At 38.2% G+C, this 25,626-nt stretch overlaps 1 protein-coding gene across 2 annotated transcripts; it reads right to left on the reverse strand.

Moving 5' to 3' along the window:
• Positions 1-8,741: 8,741 nt before the first annotated feature.
• LOC107765431 (poly [ADP-ribose] polymerase 1) lies at positions 8,742-21,818 on the reverse strand. Of its 2 annotated transcripts, none has more exons than XM_016584075.2 (20): positions 21,498-21,818; positions 19,979-20,028; positions 19,693-19,882; positions 18,887-19,064; positions 18,449-18,788; positions 17,957-18,152; positions 17,649-17,813; positions 17,430-17,490; positions 17,286-17,349; positions 16,961-17,212; positions 12,989-13,226; positions 12,707-12,822; positions 12,561-12,637; positions 12,290-12,450; positions 10,831-11,022; positions 10,408-10,516; positions 10,176-10,258; positions 9,899-10,036; positions 9,575-9,757; positions 8,742-9,115 (listed from the first exon to the last, which is right to left on the reverse strand). In XM_016584075.2, the coding sequence occupies exons 1-20, from the start codon at positions 21,639-21,641 to the stop codon at positions 9,068-9,070; spliced, it is 2,985 nt and encodes a 994-aa protein (XP_016439561.1). In that variant the 5' UTR covers positions 21,642-21,818; the 3' UTR covers positions 8,742-9,067. The 2 variants fall into 2 exon arrangements, with proteins under 2 accessions (XP_016439561.1, XP_016439559.1); XM_016584073.2 differs by having other exon boundaries at positions 18,884-19,064; positions 21,498-21,787.
• Positions 21,819-25,626: the final 3,808 nt, after the last annotated feature.

A 25,626-nucleotide genomic window follows, 5' to 3' on the forward strand; every position in this document is an offset into this window, starting at 1 on the left:
TATAGCTTGAGTGTGTATATTTTATTTGATTTGTTAAGTTTCTTAGACCAGATTAGTTTAATTTGCATTAATATATTTGTTCCAATTGAGGAAGAAAAGCCCAAAATCTTTTTTTTTTTGGGTAGTGTTTGTTTACCAGTCGTAATAGTAGTGGTGACAAGGGAGAGGGGCCACTATTATTTGTCCTGTTGTTATATTGAACGTTACGTTTAATTTTTTTAATGCAGAAAATAGCTTTCCATGTCCTATTTGTTAAATAGTTTCCCGCCGAACGCCGCACCTGGGAACTGCTGCTTCTTATTTGTTGCTTTCTGAAGAGAAAAAAAAATTGTTTTCTTTTGATCCTAGCTAATGACACGTGGTGATGATGCTTCTAAACTTTGACTTCCAAGCTGGGCCGCATTTTCTTTGTTTTCAAATATATTTTTCTGGTGAATTATTCCTGTAAAACAATTGAACGAGAACATAGAAGAGGAGAGATCTAGTTTTGATGCAATTAAAAATTCTATGTTTAAGTCTTACAGTGTATTACATTGGTTTGAGGGAGAAATTATGAAGTTTCCTTGTATAATTTTATCTCCTGAGTAGATTTTCTCTCGACTACATTTTTTGTGTTGAGTTAGACCTCGAGTCTTGATCCATTTCTGTTCTGCTCCTAATGATTGGCCCCCATTATGTTATCTAGGCTATCAAATTCCAGTTTGAGCGCACAAATTGTGGCAGTGTGTCTCGTATAGATTAAAAGAATGAAGTCTAGTTTTCTCATATAATTTTGGACGAAACTTACATCTTATGAGATAAATGTCCAGTTTTGAGCGCCCAAAATTAAGCATTCACAAGGAAGTTGGAGGGTAGCGCTTTCACTAATTTTATGGTCTCCTTAGTGGAATATCAATATTTTAATATTTTCAATAACACAAAGTTAAAGAGGAGAATTTTTCTTTTGGAAAAGCCTTTAGTCATCTGACTCATCTCCTCCCAATTCAATAATGTAAGCCCACAAATGAAAATAATTGGCATTAGCGAGTATGATATATAGAAAAAGCAAGAATTGTAACTAAAGAGGAGGTCAATGACTCTTTTGACTTTGAAATATGGGTGAAGGAAACAGAGCTACTAGTTTCCTTGGTTATATGCGTTCATTAAAAACCTTTGAAATAAAGTTTAGAACTTTCGAGTCCTCAAAAATTTTCGCTAAATAAGTGCTGCTATGCATATACATGACCTCAGATTATAGCAAGGGAGTTAAAGTGTTGCATCTACTTCGAACATGGTTGAGGTTAATGAACATTACAAGCATTGTAGTGCAATAGATATTCCTCCGCCCTTAATCAGAAGTTTCGAAACGACCTCTGAATATGAAAATTTCTGAAATTAGTCAGGACCGGTGTGGGAAGTCGGACCCCCCCTCCCCCTCCCCTCCCCCCCCCCCCCGAAAAAAAAAGGGCAGACTACCTGATATACACATGGAGAACTGCTAGGTCTCAACTCGATCACTGCTTGTACTTATATAGATAGTATTCTTATCCTATACTATTCATATACAAGAACTATTTGTTCCTGAATATTGCTCACAAACGGGCAACAGGTAGAATTACTATGTGAAGAAGAGTTGTGTATGAGTCAAAAACCATCTTTAGTCGAAATAATATTAGTAAAACATTCCTGGGATGCCATGTGTCGATGTAAATATTGTTGTGTGCTGTTGCTGCCATTTAAATATTCCTACATAGTATTTATTTTACTTCTGAGAACTTCATCTTTTAGTTATTATTGTTAACTAAGATTAACTCTCATTTATATAAATTTAATTAGTTGAACCAAGATCCATATTTTTTAGTCAAACAGCCTGGCGTCGTCTGTGGGAATTTCTTAGTTAAATTTTTAGTTTCATCTGGATCTACAATTAACGCAAGTCACTAACATCAAAAATCCCGAGATCTCCTTTCTTTGTGCGTACAAAATCCTACATGGCAGGTAACCAAGGAGAAAGGACAAAAATAACAAGTGACTTCCCGAGCAACCTCATGGATGTTATCAACGAAAGCTGCTATGTAGGCGAGGACGTGACGCCCAACGCGTCCCCTAGGTCTGAGAGGTCGCCTCCCCCACATTGCAGCATAACAAAGCCCAGTAGAAAAGGGGCCTCTACGTTTGCAGAAGAAGGGATGCCCCAGCTGTGAAAAAACTCCTCATGGCTGACTGACGTGCTAGTGAGTGTCCTCACAAACCTGCTTCAGACATGACTGCAAAAACAGCAAGAGCTTGCATGATACAACAAACAGACGAGCAGTACAACCGACCCAGCCCTCCGACGACAGGTATAACTCACAATATTACAAACAGTGCAGGTGACAGCGCCCTTGCTTCCATTCTAAAGAGGATGGAAGAAATGGAGAACGAAAATAAAGCACTCCAAGACCAAATGAAAGAACATCAAGAATGAGTTAACAAGGGCGTTCCTATGCTGCTGCCAAAAAGGGATGTCGGCAGGTTCGTAGAGCAGTTGTACAGCGATGAAGTAGCCACGCATGTCATACCAAAGACCTTCAAAATGCCTCCCTACCTCAGGATATATGACAGAATGACCGATTCTGAGGATCATGTGACTCACTACGTCACCTCCGTGAAAGACAACGACCTCGTCAAGGAACAAATGTCCTCTATTTTGCTGAAGAAGTTTGGCTAAACCCTTACGGGAGGGGCATTAACATGGTATTCGCATCTACCTTCCCGCTCCATAGAAACTTTCGAGGAAATAGCTGATAAGTTTGTAACCACCCATGCCGGAGCCAAGAAGGCCGAAGCAAGAGTAAATGACATATTCGTTGTTAAGTAGTCCTTGGGAGAAGGACTAAGGGACTTCCTCTCCCGGTTCAACAAAGTAAGAATGACTCTGTCGAACGAATCCGAAGGTATGGTAGTTGTCGCTTTCCATAATGGACTGAGTAGGGATGGTTCAAGAGCAACTAGAAAATTGTTGAGCCGATTGATGAAATATCCCCCAACAACTTGGGACAAAATCCATAATGCTTATTGTGCCGAGGTTCGAGCAGATGAAGACGACCTCAATGAAGCAACACCTACCGATCCTCGGCCGTAATTTAACGAAAGGTTATGTTCGACTAAGTTCGAACCAACACCTACTAGCCCTTGGCCATGACTTAACAAAAGGTTATATTTGACTTGCTCGAACAATACCTACCGTCCCTTGGTCGCAACTTAATGAAAGGTTATGTTCGACTAAGCTCGAACAAATACCTACAGGCCCTTGGCCCCGATTTAACGAAAGGTTATGTTCGACTAAGCTTGAACCAACACCTACCGGGACTCTGCCGTGACTTAACGAAAGGTTATGTTCGACTAAGCTCGAACAAACCCTACCGGCCCTCAGTCGCGATTTAACAAAAAGTTATGTTCGACTAAGCTCGAACAAACACCTACCGGCCCTCGGTCACGATTTAGCGAAAGGTATGTTCGACTAAGCTCGAACAAACACCTACCGGCTCTCGGACACGATGTAATGAAAGGTTATGTTTGACTAAGCTAGAACAAATACCTACCGGCCCTTGGCCACAATTTAACGAAAGACTATGTTCGACTAGGCTCGAAGAAACATTTACTGGCCATCGGCTGCGATCTAATGAAAGGTTATATTCGACCTCATTCGAACAAACACCTATTGGCCCTCTGCCACATCTCAACAAAGAAACACACGCGAGCTATGAATATTCGGCTCCAAGGCCAAAGCCAGCTAAAAGATAACAACTATAAGAAGAACAAAAGCGAAACAAGCAAACAACGAAAGCAAAAAAATATATACAAGTACAGAAAATAAACCACAGGAATGGAAGAGGATGCAAGGAACAACTTTGATATTTCACACTCAAACGGTTTACAAAGGCTCGTGAAGACGCCGGCAAAAATACACTAAAAGTCTAAAAAGAAAACTACTAGTCGTCATAATGTTGGCCTTCATTGCCCTCACCAGCTCGGTCTTCAACGACATCACCACCCTGACCACCATTAACCTCACCATCACGGCCCCTAGCACCCTCGCCATCCTCGATCGAAGGGTATATGGAATCATACTAGGCCTCGGCCTCGACGCGATCTATATCATCTTTATAGCCCTCATCCTCCTCACCAGGCGAGGAGTAGCCGAATCATAACCACACACAATCCGAGCCTCGCGAGCTTTGGCACGAGCACCTTCAAAGTCTGCAGAAGAAACAAAGCCCGTTATATGCAACTCGCGAAACACATCCAGCCGAGCTTCAGCATGAATCCACTATTCGTACAAATTACAAGGAATGTTGGGGAATCCAGAAGTTTCAGATAAAGAGGGTTGTTCAAGTAGTTTGGCATTCTCGGCCTCCAGAGCAGCAACTCGATCGTAAAGATCAGAGGTCTCTTTCTCCAACTCCCCAACCCTCTCATCGAGCCACTCTTCTTTAACCCTTGTCGTTGTTAAATTATTCTCGCTCGGAACGGAGAATCCGGATCACCACCTACAGAGACTCCGCATTTATCAAAGTCTCCGACCAAGCGAACTCTGCCTTATCTAGCTCACCTTGCTTCTCAGCGACCTCGCCACTAAGAGCCTCCGCCCTAAGCTAGCATTCCTCAAGCTGGCCTCGCAGCAAGACTTCCTGAGCTTGGAGATCACTACACTGAGCTTTGACCCCTCTGCTAAGCTCGAGCTCTTCCTCTTTGCTCCTCAACGTACCCTCTAGGACGCTGCACTTCCCTACTACCCGCACTAGCTCCTCATCTCTTGCCTTCAAGTCCTTTCTCAGTTGGTGAACATTGTCGCTTTTGCGGAGCCATCACCAAAGCTCTCGGTACTTCTCAAGGCACCTGAAGTACTTTTCCTTCAACTTTACATAAATATCTTTACGTCTCTTCTCCCTACAAGCACTTTCAATCTCCAGGACGACTGTCTACAAAGCGAATGAAGGAAGTTAGAGCTTACGAAAGAACAAAACACAAGGAAAATAACAAATAGCAAATGCACTTACCCGAAGGGCAAGACCAGTAATATTATTTGACAAGGTGTTGTCATTTATAGTCTTGAGTTCGTACCCTTAATTTCAGAATAAAGAGGGACAAGGGAGGGGATTATCTCCTCAGTGTTCACAAGAAGATTACAATCCATCGGGATCGCAATAGTCTTGGATCCCTCTTCGAACCTCACTTCAAGTTGAGTCAGCCCCTTGTCGATCTCAACTCGTCTACATACATGTTGGAATCAGATCCAACATCTTCCTCAGCAACAGCCTTCCTTCTATCATTAGTCGAAGAAGGCACGTTCGCCGCGACCCTAGAGGATAAGGCCTCTTCACTCATCAAAAGAATAGGGTCGTCATTGCTTACCACGCCCTCAACTGCGTCCCCCATAGGGCGCATGTTCATATCCTCCAAATGAGGGGCCTCGGAAGTTGCCTCTAGGATCTCCCCAATATGCACCGTGGCCGTCTCCCTAAGAACAAGGCCATAATCTCCAACATCAACGGCTGTCAGCCTCTCTCCTCAAGGTGTCCATGGCCCTCCTCTTACGAGGCATCAAACCACCATCATCAAACGAGATGTCATCCTCATCAACTAACGAATTAAGTCGGGAGGAAGGAATCACAAACAGAACGGAGACAGGCTCCCAAGTTATGGCAGTCGAGATCGGAAAGGAAGACGTAGTAGCCGCAACAGGAGCCGAAGTCGAGGAGGCAGCAGCCGCTTTACGAAAAGAAGGCACTGGTGCTCGGCTCCTTTGAGAAGCCCTGCCTGAGAAAAAGGCAGTATTAAGTCAGCAATACGAACCCGTACATAATAAGAAGACAGAGAGGCCACGAGGAAAGAAAGGGAATTACCAATTGAAGGGAGAATATGCCTGAATTTCTTGAAAAGGCTTAACTTATCACAGATCCCTACAATGTGAGGAAGGAGTCGCTCGACCCAGTCAGAAATATGAGAAGTTAGAAGAGGAGGCTGACAGTTGGCTACAAAAGGGAAGATAAAAAATCACCATCAATCAAAATTTAGAATCAAAAGCAAACGTAGAAGGAAACAGGGTACTCACGAGTATAGTTCCAAGCTTCGGGGAAGTCGTTGACATTGGCCATGACGTCCTCGGTCCTGACAAAGAAGAAATTAAGCCAGAATTGGTGATTAGCTTTGTCGTCCATCTTCGCCACCAAACACTTACCTCCTCGGTGGTGAAGATTCAACATCATTCTCCTATAAAAGCTAGGGCGAACAGGTGTATCAAGTGTCGTAGTGTCAGTTTGACCCCGGCCAGCTCCGCAAATTTGGTCAGCATCTTAATCACTTTGTAGACGTTCAGTGCAAGCTGAGTCGGGAAAACACCATAATGGCGACAAAATTCCTCCACCAACGGAAGGAGAGGAAGAGAATAGCCGATGAGGAAGGGATAGGCATAGAGGGAGCAGTACCCAGAGCGGTGGACTTGTACCATGTCCCCTTCGGTCAGGATAAGCTCAACATGGTTGGGAAGGCTGAATTTGGCCTTAAGCTCTGCCAATTCTTTAGGCGTCATCGTTGATCTAAAGATTCTGGGTGCAGCATCCGGTACTTTGGTAAGATCAGACCTTTGAATCAGGATTACGCGGATTATCTCTTCCACCGATGGGAAGGTTTCGTCCTCAGCAATGACGGAAGCGCCCTCCCCATGAGAGGGAAACACTACCGCCAATGGAGCAACTCGACTCCTCTCACCAGCCTCAGAAGGTACATTAGACATGATTCAATGTATAAAAGGAGAACAACAAGCAAGAGGGAATGAGGGAACAATGTAAGTTACTGAAACAGAGAGTAGAAAGGATTCTGCAAAGAATATGAAGGAGAAGCTATCACTTACAGATAAGAAACAGTTTGGAAAAAGTTTCAAAATCAACAAAACTTGCCCAATTTTTAAGGTTTGAGAGGCACCAGAATCAAAAATGCAGGTCATGATTAGCGTGAAAATCGAAAGGATAGAGCCAATCAAGGGTCACACCTAAATCGATGCAACACGTTGGGAAATAGCGTCATTATGACGCATGATGCCATGACGTTACCTTTTCTCTTGGACCAAATGGCTCATATAGATTTCCCGAAAAAATCAAAAAATTCAAAATATGCTTACCTCGGAAGGCCACGTAGCCCTGTCTCCACGACCACGACCTCAGCCAACTCTATAGAATTATATCATAAATGACATTGTTCGCTCATCGACCTCGTCCACGGGAATGACCTCGATAAGTGGATGGACTAGGGTCAAAATCTAACTTTGGTTAGAATAGTATTAGTAAAACTGGGACGCCACGTGTCGAAGTAATCTAATTATCCGTGAAGGTCGTGGTCGAAGAGTCAGCAAAGATTGAAGTCAAGGAGTTGTCATCACCGAGGTCGAGCACCCTGACAGTGTTATAACGGCTAGTTTCAAGATAGGACATAAAAGAGCATATTCTAGTAGATATTCTCTGCATTTGTACTTTAGGGTTTTTAGGAACATGTTCCCTATAAATAGAAAAAGACACAATGATGGGGGACATGTGATATCCATTTGTAAAATACGCTTTGACTTTAGAGAGAGAATCAGATCTTATTGCAAGCATACAGACATCACATTTTCACTAAGATTTTTGTCTACACTTTTTCACTGGATCCGAGAATAATCCAGATATTCAAAGGATTATCTATCACTCATCATTATCAGAAAGAACATTCACTTTCCATCCTTTCTTGGGAGACACAGTTCTGTTTACTTAAATGTCATTTATTGTTATTCATCAAATACATTATTTCCTTTGACTTATTAAATATTGTTGTGTGTTGTCTTTACCATTCAAATATTCCTACGCACTTATGAGAATTTCATCTTTGGGATATTATTGTTAACTAAGATTAACTCTCATTTATATAAATTTAATTAGTTGAACCAAAATTCATATTTTTTGGTCAAACAAATTGCAAGCTATACATCTAGTTCAAGTAGTAATCATTCTGATATCTCTTATTGCTTCTCTTCTACAAGAACAAAGATTCGAAGGCCGCCTAGTAGCAAAACATGAAGAGAAAAACACTACATTCATTGCCCAGATTATAGGATAAAATCTTCAGCAATTATAGTCATCTTCAGCACTTATAGTCATTTGTTTTGTAATTCAAATTTATTGCAAGATCAATTCTCTAAGTAAAACATTCGCTAGAGCCAACCACGTAGCATTTCTGCCAATATTCAATAATCTTCGTTACAAAAGACTGATAAAGTAACTACCTTAAAGACGAACCAAAAGCTTCTTAAAACTAATTTATTAATTTACGTGTAACAAGTAAACCTTAAAAAGAAGAGGGGACATGCAAAGTGATTTGAGTGGATTGGATAACACATGGGAAGGGGAGTACAAGTGGCTACACATCCTCCAAATTAGTCAAATGGAAGTTGCAGAAATGCTAAGAGGCTCGTCATCCTAACCAAAGAAAATGGCAGTTTGCAGAAAAAGGGTAAACCCCCATGTTATGTTCCTGCATCAGCTGCACTACTCTTGCTTTGTCCTTATTCCCACCTCAACATTTATGCATGCAGCAAACATCCTCCCTACATTACTATGTTATTATGGACAAGTCTTATTTGTAACTTCACATTATTCAGCATTTTAACTAGTGGATTAGTTCTGTCCAAATGGAATAAGAGTCATTTTTTGAAAACATAATTCATCTGTTACTAGCCAGTTACAAGGAAATTTACAGAGCAACAATAGCTTCAACCACATCCAGCAGTGACAGCTCTCAGATTAATACTCCTAATATCAACTATTGCCATAAAGCTAAGCATCATAGTTGAAAACACAATTCATCTGTTACAAAAAAGGCATTTACATGTGCAGGACGCGATCTCCCCCTAAAACCCCAAAATGAGATCCAACTAAATCTAGCCCTCCCACACACAACAAAAGATAACCTCAGTATCAAGCCTGCACATGATGAGTAAGAAGATGCAGTTTCCACTAATATGGAGTGGAACCATCAATACATAACAGACATATATTTACAAGTCTGAATCATAACTTCACCGCTTATAATTAAACCTCACTTTGACCAAGAATTGCAACTTTACCTGCAGAATATACAAATTAAAAAGCAGTCAGTCCATCAGTATGTTCATTTATGTACTTCACATCCCTACCCCCACGACTGAAGAATGTCATGCAATAAGTTTGAACATGATATTAGAATATGTATAATTGTTAAAAACATAAAGCTTCTAAATGATTTTTTCACACAATTAATAGGTGACCCTGACCTTCAAAACGCAAAATAATTTATCTATTACTCGTTGAATCAACTAATAAACTACTTTAATGGGTTAACTAATAACAATTTGCTTCATGACAGTGCCAAAAAATTCTGGTGTTTATGAAAAACATAAACCTACTGATTTATCTGAAAGAAGCAAAATGTAAATACATAGTCCTTATAGTTCGTCAAATTCACAGATAGAGTTAGCTCTGCATTAAACAAGAATAGGTGTTTGAATACTCTCAAACGTTTATCACCAAATAAAAAGAAAACTTACTTGGCAAGTGTCGTAGACTATGTATTCATTATACAAAAGCTCAGAGTTCTTAATGTTTGATGGTACTGGTTTTCCACACGGCACCACGACTTCATCCCTCCACTTCACAAACTCTGAGCTCTCAGGTACTGTCTTGCCAAGACCCTTAGTAGAGTGCTTCCCTTTAGGAGGTTTGTCCATATACTACATGAAAGCCAAAGAAAGCAGCAATAACTATCAGAAGTAACAAACTCAAACAGGAAGCCGAAGACAAATAGGACAACGCATTGAATGAACGAAATAATAACAGCAGTATAGCACGGCAATCCTACAGTAGCTACTCACCTTAGCTTTCTTTAGCTCATAAACTTCACCCAAAGCAACTTCACTGAGAAGCATAAACCCAACAGGGTTCTTGCGATCAGTGAAGCAATATTGCGCACTTTTACTGACCATATCAGCAAAGTAAATTCCCTTTCCAAACTACAGGGTAGGAAAAGACAATGCACATCAGATAGGTGTAAAGATTAGTACATGCCAAGATACTTACAGACAAAAAAGTAACTACGAAACAGATGTCAATCCAAAACTGCAAAAGGAAAACGTAAGGGGCAGCTGATACCATATATCCTGTAGCTGGGGCTTCTGGAGGAGCAATTCTTAGTCCTTGGCTTAGTATACCCACAAAGTTTGTCAAACGAGAACCTGAAAGGCAAGGATTTCGATGCAGTATTAAGTTCACTTTTGCAGTTTGATAATAATCTCATAACCTAAAATTTCAAAAACAATGTAAATTCTTAGCCATTCAAATGATAAATCCTCCACAGGCCAACTTGATATGTGCTTCAACTTACCGTGCCATAGAAGCATTCTGTTCTTCAGTTTCTCTCTGTGGGGTGCAAACTTGTCAAATTCCCCTTCACGTTCAAGAGAAAACACTTCTTCCACTTCCAGAACCCAATCCTGAGAAAATTCCAACATTAGCACATACCGTTTTTCTAGAAAATTGAAACATAAAACATTGTGTCTTTCAAATTGCTTCAATAAGAAGGTAGATAGCTAAAGGTTTTAAAGAGATAGAAAGTTTGTGGGGGGGGGGGGGGGGGGTTGCAGCTATGTTGTTGGTGCTCTCACCACAGCTAGCCCATTGTGCTTATAGAACTATTTTCGGTTTTCAAAAGTGGCGCACAAAAAGATTCATCTGAAAAATAGCCAGCTCCTCGGGAAAAAGACGTTTTAGAGGAAGGGGGAGTCACCAACAAAAAGAACTAACCCACCTTATGTGTAGGAGCATGAGTACTTTGGAGATACTTCTCAATCACTCGATAATCTTCACTGTGATGAGGAATTGGAGATATATCACATTGTAGCTTCTTATACTTGTCGTCCAGGGAATCATCATTATCAATGTCAAAGCCAACAAGTCTTGAAGCTATTTCAATGTCCTGAAGAGCTTCCAGCATTTTTATCTATCAAAAAACACATAGCAGCATAAGTTAGCCGGAATCCCGGAACCCGAATGAGGTTGGCTAGAAGAGATAGTAAGTAAAATATGTAACAGCATATTTGCCAAAAGAAACCAAAATAAAGGGAATGGAAGAGCAGATACTTCAGTCAGAGCATGTCCTCTTTATGACCTCACTGATGTTCGTGCACTTACCACATAATGCATGATCTTTAACTGTATGAAAATACAGAGACAAACTATTCTACAAATGAACTCAGTCGAAAAATATGGCTCAAACTTTATACAAGCCACCTAAATCTTAAACTACTCTTGATAACCGACAAAAGCTGCAATAGGGCGCACGGTTCAGGATTTGTTGGATAATGGGCCCGCCCCTCTACTCTTCTCCACTTAAATATCAAGCTTTTGTCTGCAACAAGGTTTGAACTCGTAATGTGCATTCAACCCATACATCACGCATTGCGCTCTCACCCCTAGACCAAAGCCTTCATCAGGATCTTAAATTACATGCAATACCTTCCCTTTCAGCACTGAGCCGACCTATTGCAGCTTTTGATTACAGGTATGTTTCTAATTTGAAGGAAATAGACAAGAAGTTTCATCAGGATTTTAAATATATTTTTCAGTTTTAATTTTATTATTTATAGATTTAAAGGCTCAAAATTTTACAAGTTCCAAAATTATGAGTTCGGAGGTCTATGTGTTTGGAAGTTTATGGGTTTAGAAATTATAAAGTTTATGGGTTTCAAAATTCTGCGGTTTTGAAAGTTTAACGGTTTGAAAGTTTATAAAATTTGTGGGTTAGGAAGGTTGTTGGTTTGAAAGTTTATGGCTTCATATTTATTATATCTAAATTATTTATGAATACTCTTGAGAAGTCATTTAACTTAATTTGCGCACCAAACACCGGAAAATGAATAAGATTACTACTTGTTTTCCAAGAAAACATTTTTTTGGAAAACATTTTCCGTTATACCAAACACACCCTAAAAGAAAGCTTGTTTTGGATGGCTAACATCACATAGAGCCTGTTTAACTCATTGAAAAATCTGCAGAAAAGAGGCATCAGGAAATGCAACAATAGATGTTTCTGAGTGAACAAAACCAGGGGACACCTATTCTTAGACTGCTAGGAGACATGGCAATCGATAATGTTTTTTAATTTGGTTGCTGCAGTGGTGATCCCTCAAAATCCCTAGATGGCACAACACAGCTGGCAGAGTAGTTACCAAATTAAACAGCATTGATATCAAGTTAAGGGGTTTCACCTTTAACTTAAAATCGTCTTCATCTTTAATAACATGAGGATGAATAGATGGTATGACTGTGAAAAAGCGGTTGCTTGCATCAACAAGAAGGGTCTCCTTAACAGCTGGATCATGATTAGTACCGCTTAACAAATTTTGTATCTCTGTCAATGCCTCAAAACCTAAGTACCAGAAACATAATCAGGAACTAGTCAGTGAACGAGTTTAAAACACTTAACATAAAATAGATAGAGGAGATGCCCCACAGAAATAGATAGCTGAATAGATGTACCTTTTTGGATATTCCTTTTACTCAGCTTTCCTAGTGGCATCTCTGACATATTTATCTCAAATTCCATCATAGCAGCCCTGCAACATTTGTGGGTTCAGCTGCATTCTTAAACAAACAACGAATTCAACAGTGAGATTTCATTTAACCTGTATGTCTCAACATTAAAGAGCATCTTCATCAATGCTATCAATGGAGGGGCAAGTTTGCTGTCTGTGTCATTGAGATTTCTCTTTGTAGTGGGATTTTTGTCAACCCCATAATCCTACAATGTAAATCATTTCTGAAATTCTAAGCACTTGGTGGAAGGTATTTCACGTTTCTATAGCATAACAATACAAAAGATAAGATGTTATTAGAAAGGCATCCCAAGGGTACAACCCAAAATGAGCAAAATGTTTAAAGACTTGAGGTGAAAGGAGGTAGCTAACAATATCCAGAGGATAAAATCTGCCGGGTTGCTTCTGAAAATTTGTCTTTTGTTCCCATGCTTCCCATGAGTTCCCAGTCTTCTCAAGAAACAAACGTTTAAACTCCTGTATTGCATCTGATTTAGACATCTCTTCTAACTTATTTCCTCCAATTTTCTCATTTCCAACGCGACCCCACTTGCGAAAAACATAACATTCTGACCCTTTGTCCTCTTCAATAATTTGAAGGATATAGTAACTGCATACAACAGTAACAAAACAGCTAAAATACCATATGATCAAACAGAACCAAGATCTCACATTGGCAAAGCTACAGATAGAAATCATTCTTTCACTTCTATACAAATGCTACTTTACGACTGGAAGGGGAGAGACTATCTCACTGTCATGGAAAAACAAGATATTTCCAAAATCGGATGATGTTTAAAAAAATTACTAATTCTCATGCGGAGATGTATCCACTTTTTTATAAACTTCGGCTTAGTTAAATTCAGACCAGCCAGTCTATGAAGAAAAAGAAATAGCCTGCTTATGAAATGGTTATGGAGGTTCAAGGAACAAGCACGATGGAGGAGAGTTATTTGTGAAAAATATGGAATTGATTGACAGTAAGGCCTCATTTGTTTGCACTTGGCATCTCCAACCCTTGCACCATTTTTTTACACCAAAATGGCATAAATACCAAAATGGTGCAAATTAACTCCAACCCATTACACTAGTTTTTACACCAAAAAAATATTCCTTTTATATTCTTTTCTCTCTTCTATATTATATTATTTTCTTTTATTTAAATTTATTTTTTATTTCATAAAAGAAATTCTTTCAGATTTGCAAAACATTGTGTTATTTATTAACAACATATTATATTTCAGATTTGCACTTTTCTTTTCTTTTCTAATGGTTATATATTTTTATATAATTATAACATAATAAAATTAACTTATAATTTATATATAAAAAAATACGAAAATTAATTAATAAAAATTATACATCAAAATTAAAATATAAAATTAATATTATAAAGATATTACATAAAAAGTACGAGTAATTTTATTATAACATGTTAAATTAAAAGTGTTATATAATAAAAGATAATAATAAAATATTGATGAATAGTAATGGTGTTGATGAATAGTAACACTATTCACACACCAAAATAGTGTAAGAAATGGTGTCGGGTTGGAGCACGAAAACACCAAATCTTACACCAAAATAGCGTTTGGCGTCAAAAATAGCGTTGGATTGGAGATGGTCTTAATGGAGGTCTGAATCTTAATCATTCAGATCTCAGACATTAAGTGCATTTGTTTTTAAAGTCTGAATCTTAATTATTCAAATCTTAATCATTTACTTTACAACCACTTAATGGGTCTAAATAGGTCCGTATGATTAAGAGCTATAACCGAGACTTAATTTCATTAAGATGCTATCACATATTCATTATTAACTACCACCACCGCCTATCATTATCAACTACCACCATGCAGCCGCCACCACCATACTCAACCACCACCACCACCTCCACTACCACCACACCACCATCATCATCCTCAATCATAGCCGTCACCATTATCGACCATCACCATCCACTATCCCCACCAATCCGACCACCATCATTCTCACCCACAATCAACACTCATCCACCTCAACTACCACAACTGACCACCCCATCACCATCAACAACCACAACCGGCATTGTCCATCATTATAACCGACCACCACCCATCCACCACCTTCCTCAGTCACAACTACTACCACCACCTGCCATTATTAACTATTACCACCCACCACCACCATCCTTAATCATAATCGCCACCACTACCAATCACTACTAGCTACACCACCGCCTCATCAACCAAAACTACCACCAACCACCGCCTCTAGTCGTCATTCACCCGTTAGCCACCACCAACAACAACTATCATATTTTAAAAATTATATATTTTATTGATAGAATATTAGATTAGTTATTTCATTTGAATTTTAAGTTTATTAATTTTCAAATAAAGATAAATTTTATACCTTCAGATGTTAAAAATCAAACAGTCTTAATTATTTCTATTCAGATCTTAATACACATCTTAATATATTCAGATGTATATTCAGATTCAGATGTCTTAATCTTAATACACATGTTGATATTCAGATGTGCATTCAGATTCAGACGTCTTAATCTTAAAAAAAAAAACAAATGAGGCCTAAGTGTATTTGTGTATGGAAATCAATCGGAGCCCGTTGGCCTTCTTGCAGTACAAATACAAATCACAAGGTGTAATGGGATGAAAAAAAAATTCAGGGGTGATCATTGGCTAGGACAGTGAGCTTTGAAGCAATTGTCAGCAAGATGCAAAAGTAAGTGAAACTTGGGGCCAACAAGGATAGAACTTGACTTTTAGAAGATTATTGAATGATTGGGAAATCAATAGAATTGCTAAAGTTTTCAGAATCTTTTTTTTAGTTACCTAAATTTTTCCGAATTCTGAAGCATTTCAAAGGCACAAGTGAACACGGCGTAGATTATTATGGCAGAGGCATAGAAAAAAAAAATTACACCGTCAAATCCTCTTATGAGGTACTCCCTCATGCCGGATAAAAGGTAAATATCTGGCCTTGGAAGTACATATTGAAAGAAAAAATTCCTTACAAGGTGGCTCCCTTGCTTTGCCGGGTTGCTAACAATCAAGAGGTCTGTTTGACTCGAGAACGATTTGAAAAGAAGGGGGATCCAACTATGTTCAACATGCTATTTCTATATAAAGAAAAAGAGAAAACAGACACCTTTTTTGCATTGTGGAGTAACGGATCAACTCTGGCAATTATTTTTAAACATGAAGGGATTAAATAACAATGCCAGGATCAACTGGTGACCTTCTGGCTTGCTGGAACAGCTTAGGAAGACTTGTTAGGCAGAAGAACAGATGGAAAACAGTCCATGCTTGTATTTGGTGGACTATTTCGAAGGAAAGAAACTCAAGATGTTTTGAAGACAGATGTAGCTCAATTCAGAAGATCAAGATTGCCTTCTTTTTTTCACTTTCAGTGTAAGATCAATTCTTAGATAACGCAGGTTCCCTGTTAGATGTAATAGAATCCTTGTAAGATGAACTCATGAACAAGGACATATTTTTGCTGTTTTTGAAGTTGTATATACTGCTTTCAGCACAGAGGATTTATAACCCCACCCCCACCCCCCCTCAAAAAAAAAAAGCCCAGAGCCACTGATCCATTAGACTTGTTTGTGCGTACAAATGTTTGTTAAAACCATAGGATCCACAAAGAGATTACTCAACTCGGTTGGATCACTCACTGCTTAGCTAATCTGGCGTGTGAATCTCTTAGGTGCCCATGTTGGGCTAGATAATACGAATTCCATGATGGCACAAGTTTTTCCCCCAACCTTTCAAAGTTGTTTCTTTCACACTTTATTATTCCAGTAATATTGTTCTTATTTTTCTGAAACTAGATACTCTCGTTGAATTACATTTTCTCATACCCAACTCCCCAGCCACATGAGAATTCTTTTTCCCAACTCTAATAAAATGAAATATGGAGGCAGATGGATTATTCCCTCATGTTACTTATCATTGAACTTTTTAGTAAGGATAAAACATTCTACATAATTCTGGCACCGGATACTAAGGTTATGTCTAATGGTTTCTGTATAATTCTTCTAATTCAGTTGAGATTTAAAATAGCAAACTTCCAACATTTTTTCTCTTTTAAAATAAGTGAATTTGGTAATTGGTTTGGTATGTTAATGTCGTTATGTATCTCACGATATACTTCAGATTTACAGAATTTATGATGATTCAATTCTCAAGCAGAATCTACATATGACAATTACACAGAAACATCTCAATTAGTGATGCAGAAAAGACCAGAAGTGAAACGCAGAAGAAGAAACTACCCAAAAAAAAGACAGCCACTAGATTGTTATTGCATATTTCAGCAGGAAAAATATGGATACATCACCTATTAACACCACTTGAGAGGTCCGACATGTTCAGAGTTGTATTATAAATGCTAGTCTTATCCTCAAGAATGTGTCCTGAATCTTGCAAGCCAGAAGACTCATGAACCGCGCTTCTCCCTTTTACTTTGACAGTTACCATGCTCCGAGTCTCTCCATAAGCTTCTAATTTATACAAGTCAAAAGGAAGTTTTTTCTTTCTCTCGATACTATCCACCAAGTAATCTTCCCTAACTATTGGCACTTTCATTCTCCTGTCAAAAGTAAACAGATGGGAGTGAAGTTGCCAGGGGAAAGCTAACTGGTTGCAACTTGCAAGGAGTTTACCTGGCCTTCTTTATCTCGGAATCTTGATCATCCAACATCCCTATCACAACTAAGCAATTTGTGTCTGCAAGTCCAAATACCCCTAACATTCAGAACATAACAAGGACAAAGTCTAAACCTAAAATTCTAAAATCGATAAGGCACCTTTCTTTATCTTGGCATGCAGCTGTCCACCAGCTTCCTCAATTTTGCTCTTCCAGTTTTCCTATTAAATTCAAAAATGTGTAATAATAAGCTGAACAAAAAGAATCAAAAAGCGGAAGTGTAACTTCAAATACTCATGAGTGATCCACTTTTTTCGATAGGTATTCATGAATGATCCACTAGACAAAAGAGAAATTGGAAAATAAAGAAAAGTCTTACCCTGGACTCCTCAGATGATCCTGCTAGAGCAACTTTTAGATCCCCTAGGTTTTCGCCCTTGGAAGACTGAGATAGCCCATTAGCAGCTTGGCTCACAGATGCCTTGCTAGGTGTAGCCGGGGGCAGTATTCTTTCTGGTCTTTTTAACTTTTGTGATTTATTCCACTGGACAGAAAATAACAGTTACATAATTTCTCCAGCTAAAGAGCTTTGATTGCAAGCCTAAAAAAAGTTTTGGCTACAAAGGAATCTTTTAAAGTGCTGCTCATTCGTCTGCTATCAGATCTTAGAATTTGTTAACCATGTACCTTGAGAAGATACTCATTGCTGGTTTCTTCAGGAATTTTCCATTTTCCTTTAACACGTTTTATGTCAGTGGCAGAGTAAGAACACTTGCTCCATGCTGACAAATAGCCGTGGCATTTATACATGCCTCCAGAATATCGAAGGTGTCCTGAACAAAGGGGACATTTGGGGAGTGCTCCAAAAAGCATCCCATCAGCACTGGATAAAGCCAAAAAATAAGAGCACAGAAACTGTATGAGTGCCGCACTAAAAGCCAATCCACATTGAACAGTTATTTTGCAATCAACAAACAAAGAAATCCAGAAGGAACATAAGGCGACATGGAATGACGGGTATAAGGGAAAGTAAGGAAGGAAGTAAAACCCGCATCTGGCCAAGATCCCAAACAGTATTAGTACAAACTGTCCTAAGACGCAGTTAGGAATATTGTGTGCAGCATAAGTGACAAAAACCATAGCTTAGATATATCAGATTAACCATCAGAAGAAACATACCAGCGATCTCGCAAATCAAGCTCCGATCCTGTAGATTCCTGATCATTAGCTTCAAGCATCTCTCGCAACTCTCCTGTACTGACATGCTTTTTGAGATCATCCTTGAGTGCCCATAGGGCTTTAGTCTGCGCCTCCAGTTGGCTCTCCAACTCGGATGCTTTGGAGAGTCCATCCTTAACATTGTTAGTATTCCTGTCTAACACATTTTTGCTAGCAGAAACATCAGCTTTGGCTTTAGCAATCTTTGAATTCTCACTGTTGTTACTGGCTTTTTTCCTTTTAGCACCAGCCTTAGATGTTGATTCCTGTGTTAGTTCCTCCTTGGGCTCAGTTTTGTTACCTAAGACAATTGTCAAACATATTAGTTGCTAACGATGGAAGAAAAGAGTTTCCAACTAAAATAGTAATGTGCAATTAAAAGAGCAAAGTTCTTACTACCCGTCGAAGAATAACTCTTAAACAGGGATAGAACAACTGCCTGATCAGCGGCCGAGAGGCTATCCCATCCAGATAACTTTTCAACCTGGGTAGTCGAAGATATTTCAGAGAAACACTTTGCATGATGCCATGCCAGGGACTTAGCACGTTGACCTTCAGGTTTGGATGATAAGCGGACCTAACAACAGATAGCAAGTATTTAAGAAAATTAGATTGAGCTTCTAGTTGACTGTCCATTAATATGATAATGCAATTGAGAAATAAGACAATGGATACAAATTACAATTATTAATTCCTATTTCACACTCGAGCTTGGTAATTTCAACAAGATAGGAAAATCTAAAAAGCACATCATTTGTTCATGAATAATTTAAAGCCATACATTAAAGAGAATAACCAAATTTTCTAAAAACTAATGAAATGGTAAGAGGCTGTAACTGGATGATCATGAAGAAATTATAAATAGTGACGCAAACAAAAAAATTCTCGTAATTGACATTTAAAATAAGCTTCCTATGAACTTAAGGTTAAATCATGTTTACCAAAAAACTTCTAAAAGAGAGAGAGACAGACAGAGATCACCATGAAAATAGTATTATGGTAACTAAAATGTAAAGTACGCAAGACACACATACTGTTCGAGTGCTTACAGTTACACCAACCGAACAAAGGCCGTGAACTATGACAGTTCAACCAAGACTAACTAATCTACTCCCAGGAAATAAATTACAGTGGACTTAGAATCTGACAAAAAGAAACAAAGAAATAGTAATAGCTAACTAAAGCATATTGGTAACAAAACCAACCTCCCCTTTAACAATCTTTTGGTTGCAGTGCCGACAGGAAGCACGGGACGTTTGAGAGACTTCAATACCACATTCCATTGCGGCAGGAGCAGGGATGTTTGAGGATCCTGATCCACCGCCCTCTGCATATTCCCTTATCTTCTGCTGATCCTCCCATCGCAACTGATCAACCCCTTCAACATCTTCAAGGCTAAGATCAAAATAAAGGCAATGAAAAAATAAAGTCCTTTCTAGTATCGCCAGACCACAATTTAACCGCAAATTTTAAGAAAAGAAAGTGGCATACGATTTTATCTGCTTTGCTTTCCTCAAGATGCAGCTAGCATGATGCCACATCTGATTCAAAAAAACAAGCACCAATTAAATGGACGTAAACTGGAGAGTTCAAAGGCAGATCAATGATAATAACTTATAGCTTGTAAACAACAGCAAAAATGAAAAAAAATAATAATAATAATAATAACAGCAGTAGGTCTTAAGACACTTAACTAACCAATAAATAGCATAATGAGGGAAGCTTTATTGCCAAATTTACCATCAGAATAAGAGCTACATGTGTCAACAAGAAGGTACAGTTCCAACTTCCAACAAACACTTTAGAAGGAGTTCTTTCATTATCCTATACTTGAGTCTCTTTTTAGTTTTCATTATCCTATACTTGAGTCTCTTTTTAGTATGCAAGCTACAGTTTTGAGGAATCAAACTAACATATAAAAATTTTAAGAGTCTTCACATTTCAAGAATCTGCAAGACATAATGCATGTTGATATGTACTTGAAATTTCCTTATTACCAAAGAGAACCGGAACCACCAGAGACAGTCACAAAAAAACCTACAACAGTAGCAACCCGTTTCATCAACTTGCAAGGACAACAGAAGATACCTAGAGGGCAAAACGTGTCTATTCTGCATAAGAGCTAAAATAAGTACCTGTATCATCAGAAAACAAGGCCACCACCAAAACTTTGAGATATTATGGAACAACCAAAGATGGATGAACATGACTTTTAGGCATACAACCATCCACCGGATTTGTAATTCTAGTAATAAGGGAAAAGGTACAAATTTGCCCATGTACTATCCATTGATACCCTTGCCTTAGCAAATCATCTCGCATTTGCCCTAACCAATAACACCGCTCCAGCGACAAATGGATAGACTCCACGTGTCAAAAAAAATTGAGGAAAAAGGTCCAAATTTATCCCTCTATGTTCGAACATGGTTTAAAATTACAATCCACGATTCTTCAAGGGAGCTCCATTAGGGGTCAAGAGAAAATTTGAGATTTTTTCCTAACGGCAGGGTAAGATTAGACTCAAAAGTGTAACAGAGGGGAAAAGTTGCTCAATTTCGGATAGTTCCAGAGCAAAATTGACCATTTTCCCTTCCAATAATAGCTCACCAATTCAAAATAAACATGAGGCCTTCAATTACAGGTACATAGCACACACACGACTATGTTTCACTATAAAGTCTACATTTTTCCTATCCCAGATAACTGGTCAGATATTAAGTCGTATGCCTACATCAAGCATGGAATAAAGTAATGTGCAAAACCCACACAAGAAGAAAAAAAAAACACGGAATAAACTGGCACGAACTTCCAGAAAATTACTTTTGAGAGGAAAAAAGAAAGAAACAAGAAAAGATAAATGCCCAATTTAAAAAAGCATGGGAAAGTGAAAGCAAACATAAAAAGGGGAGAGGAAATTTTTATATTACAAGATTATGCAAGTGAAATCAACTAAAAAGTATCAAGCCTTTTTTTTCTGGTAAAAGAACATATTTAAGAAACAAGAACATACAGGCATGAAGCCATCAAATTGAGTGGCTTGGACCATTTTGCCAAGCCTGAAAACTTCTTTATCAATAGGATTTTTGCAGGTCTTGCATGATGAACGCGATGACTTTGCATACTCTGCTTTCCATGGCTTTGGAGGGTTCGCCATTTTCACCTTCTATTTTTTGGGTGTTTCTGTTTTTCACTGTTCAAGCAGAAATTATTAGAGTGGAGTGAGAGTGGTGTCGCCGGAGTGACGCACGCAGACTGGAGGAATTTTGGAATGAATTCTTTTGAGAATCTCTCAGCTTGTCTGAGAAGCTGTCGCCTTCCTCTATTTGACTGTGGACCTAATGGGCTCCAACATCCAATTGGGCTTAAAATCCACCGTCAATTGGGCTTGCATTTCAGACACTCTTCCTTGTAAAAATTACCCGGCGCGCCCTATTTGGTCGTCCCCATTTAACATATACCCATTTTTTTAAAAAAATTTAACTTGTACCACTTTTTAAACAATTTCAGCTCTCTTTCTCTTCCCCTTCAGTACCTCACAAGAAGAAAGCAAGATTGTATTTTAACATTTATAAATAACAATAGAATAGTAGTATCAACAAAGTGAAGAGAAAATGCAGTTCTTTATCTGCATAAATACTAAAGGAGAACTAGATTTTGATAAGAGTTGGTATCCAAGTTCTTTGTGCATTTAATCTTTCTCTTTCTGATTTTTTTTCATCTACAAATATTTCTCTACTGGACAAAATGGTGATATATGATAATGAGAAATATCGAGTTGGATGGCTTCCAGCAAACTGCATCAGGCTACTACTACCAGATAAATTACTCATAAGCATGAACAAATACTTTATGACTAAAAATCTCAATGAGAATCACCAAAGTTATAGCAGCTATCTAACGAAATATCAATTTGAAGCTAGCTTAGAGCTGAAGTTTCTCAGTTACAAGTGTGAAAAACTTTAGCTTTAGAGCTGAAGTTTCCAGTTACAAAACAAAAATTTCAGCTCTAGAGCTAAACTTCAGGCCTGGCTACTAGAATGCTAAAGTTTTGTGTGATTGTCTTTGTTACTTCAGCCTTGTGTGCTGAAGTTATGCGAAAAAGCGGGTACGCTTGTAATTTTTTTGGTAAAGCGGGCACAAGTTAAAATGTGACACAAAAAGCGGGTATAGATGCAAATGCCTCCTCTTCGTTTTGGTAAAAAAAAATTGCATGGGGCGCACTATTTGGTCGCCATCATTTAACCTAGACCCATTTTTTAAAAAGTTTTAACTTGTACCCACTTTTTAAACAACTTCAGCCCCTTTTATCCTCCTTTTTCTCCTTCTCAAAGTTATATCCGCCCTCAATCTGATAGGTCACTCCTTTCTGAAGTCGTTGATTGTGAAAATGTTCCAATAATTGACATGGGTGGTAGAGATAGAAACCTTTTAGTTCATCAATTGTAAAGTAGGTTTAAGAGCGTAGTTTGCCATAGTGTTGAGTATGTTTGAACAGTATATAGCTTTGATTGCATATATTCTCAATCAAGTATAAACTAACATCCCACTGCGTGTTTAATTATTATGTTTGCAACTTAAAGAAAGACAAGAAAAGCTTGAATATTGGAGGACGAGGGAAATGAAATTCTCAGAGAAGAAGAAAGAAATATGCGACCTTCTACGACGGCAAAGTTTTATATGAATTGATGAAAAAGATTTGGAGAAAAAGACACTTGAAGTTATTTATGATGCTATTCAACTTTGAATTGTTTTCCTTCTCCAAAGCTGAATTTCGCCAGTTACAAACAAAAATTTTAGCTCTAGAGCTGAAGTTCGCCAGTTACAAAACAAAAACTAGCTGAAGTTCGCCAGTTACAAAACAAAACTTCAGCTCTTAAGCTGAAGTTCGCCAGTTACAAAAACAAAAACTTCAGCAATTACAAACAAAAACTTCAGCAAACAGAGAACAAAACTTCAGCTACTATGCTTAAGTTCAACAATTACAAACAAAAACTTCAGCACACTTAGTTCAACACACTTTCTACTTCAGTCTCATCTACTAGAATGATGAAGTTTTGCGTGATTATTTTTGTTACTTTAGCCTCGTCTGCTGAAGTTACGCAAAAAAGTGGGAACGCTTGCAATTATTTTTGTAAAGCGGGCACAAGTTAAAACGTGATCCAAAAAGCGGGTATAGATGCAAATCCCCTGGTAAAAATTAGTTGATATTACTCCCGATGTGTTATAAAATAAAGATTGTAAAGTAAAGACAAGTATAGAGAGAAACTGATATATTATTCGAACTCAAACTGATGTACATAATGAACTGAAATCTCTTCTATATAAAAAGGAAGTTGTTGTGTAAGCTGCTACTGTAAGCTGTTACTATACCAGATATGGATAATCTTCTACTAAGAGTAATATTTATCCATAATGGAGTACTGAAAGGATAAGCTCATTGTACCAGGTATAGATAATTTTCTACTGGGGGTAATATTTATCCATAACGGAGTACAGAAAGGATAAGCTCATTGTACCATGTATAGATAATCTTCTACTAGGGGTAATATTTATCCATAATGGAGCACAAAAAGGATAAGCTTATTGTACCCGGTATGAATAATCTTCTACCGGGGGTACTATTTATCCACAACAGAGTATCGAAGGGATAAGCTTATTATATCTAGTATAAATAATCTTCTACCAGGGGTAATATTTATCCATAACCGGGTACCGAAGTGATAAGCTTTTTTGAGAAGCTTATTGTGAGCACGTGATTTTTTCCCTATATGAATTACTCCCACAAATTCAAAACAAAATAATTTCTTTCGTTATTTGCAATTTTGGGGATTTTCGTGACATTTTCTGGTAATTGTTTGCATTTGTCTGTGCATTTTTATTTTATTTAATTAATGAAAATTACAAAAAAAAAATATGTTGCATTTGCATTTAGGATTTAATTTTACATTTTAGGGATTAATTGACAAATTATTTTATAAAAATAGTAAAAAAATCACAAAAATAGTTTATCTTGCACTTTTAATTTTAATTTTTGAATTTTGGTAGTTTTCCTTTAATTAGTTTTTAATTATTTGTAGTAGCAATTATTAGGGTTAATTAATTTAATGTGGTAGGATAATTTGGTTTAGGATTTAATTTAGGTTTTAATTTTAATTTTGGAAAAAAAAAAGAGAAAAAGAGAATTGTGAAATTGAAAAAAAAAGAAAAGAAAGAAATAAGAGGGTTTAAATCTGGGCCAAAACCAACCCAGATTTCCCCAGCCCAAACAAAATCACCCATGTACCCGGCCCAAACCCACTCCTCACCCGGTCCAAATCCCCCAGCTAATTCAAACAACGTTGTTTCTTCTTGTTGATCTGGACCGTTGATCTCAGTTGATCAAACGGTTCGTAACTCAGCCCTTACCTGATATATATATGTCCTAACGCCCTACCCCCCCCCCCTCATTTCATCATCCCAAACACCCCCGTCTATCAGAAAGCCCAAGTTTAACCCTAGCTGAGCCGCCCCTAAATCCACCATCGTCCGGTGGCGGCGCCACCTCCAAACGCCACTAAAATAACACCCGATGACCCCCTCCCTCACTCCCCTCTTTCTAAATTCCGGACCGATTTCCTTCGAATCTACCCAGAACGTCTCGAATCTTGATCTGAAGAGAAGAACCCTAAAATCCCAAAGTCCAAATCAACGGGTGTGTTGAAGGTTTCAGAGTGTAACAGACTTTATTTGCGTATTTTCACATGAAAATACACGATTAAGGGCTATTCCGGTCAGGAATTTGAAAAGCCCTGCAAAGTTTGTCGAATCGGCTTCTGGCTGGTGTTAGGTATCTTCTTTGTCCGTTTTGTTTATTTGTTTATCTTTTCTTTTGCGTTTCTGCTTCATCTCCTCTTATAGGTTTTTGTTTAGTTATTCCGAAGTTTTGTTATTTATGCATGATTAGTTAAGGATCCTTTCTTAATTAGTTAATCGTCTAGCAGTTCAGTTAATTCCCTCTATTTGTGTCAGTTAGTAGTAATTTAGTTTAGGGTCATAGTTTTAAAAATTGTTCCAGTACTTGGATGGTTCTGTCTCTCAGAAGCTCATAGAGTTTAGGGTTGTTAATGTACGAATTGGGCTTTAGTCTGTTGTTGACTCAT

This window comes from Nicotiana tabacum, chromosome 22 (genome assembly GCF_000715075.1).
Source record: "Nicotiana tabacum cultivar K326 chromosome 22, ASM71507v2, whole genome shotgun sequence".
NCBI lineage: Eukaryota > Viridiplantae > Streptophyta > Magnoliopsida > Solanales > Solanaceae > Nicotiana > Nicotiana tabacum.

Coding starts and splice junctions, on each gene's coding strand:
- LOC107765431 (XM_016584073.2), bottom strand. CDS start 21,641: ATGGCGAACCCTCCAAAGCCATGGAAAGCAGAGTATGCAAAGTCATCG. Junction 13,227..16,960: donor CTCTCAAGTGGTGTTAATAG/GTGATGTATCCA, acceptor TGTTGTATGCAG/TTACTATATCCTTCAAATTA. Junction 10,037..10,175: donor CCCCAGCTACAGGATATATG/GTATCAGCTGCC, acceptor CCTACCCTGTAG/TTTGGAAAGGGAATTTACTT.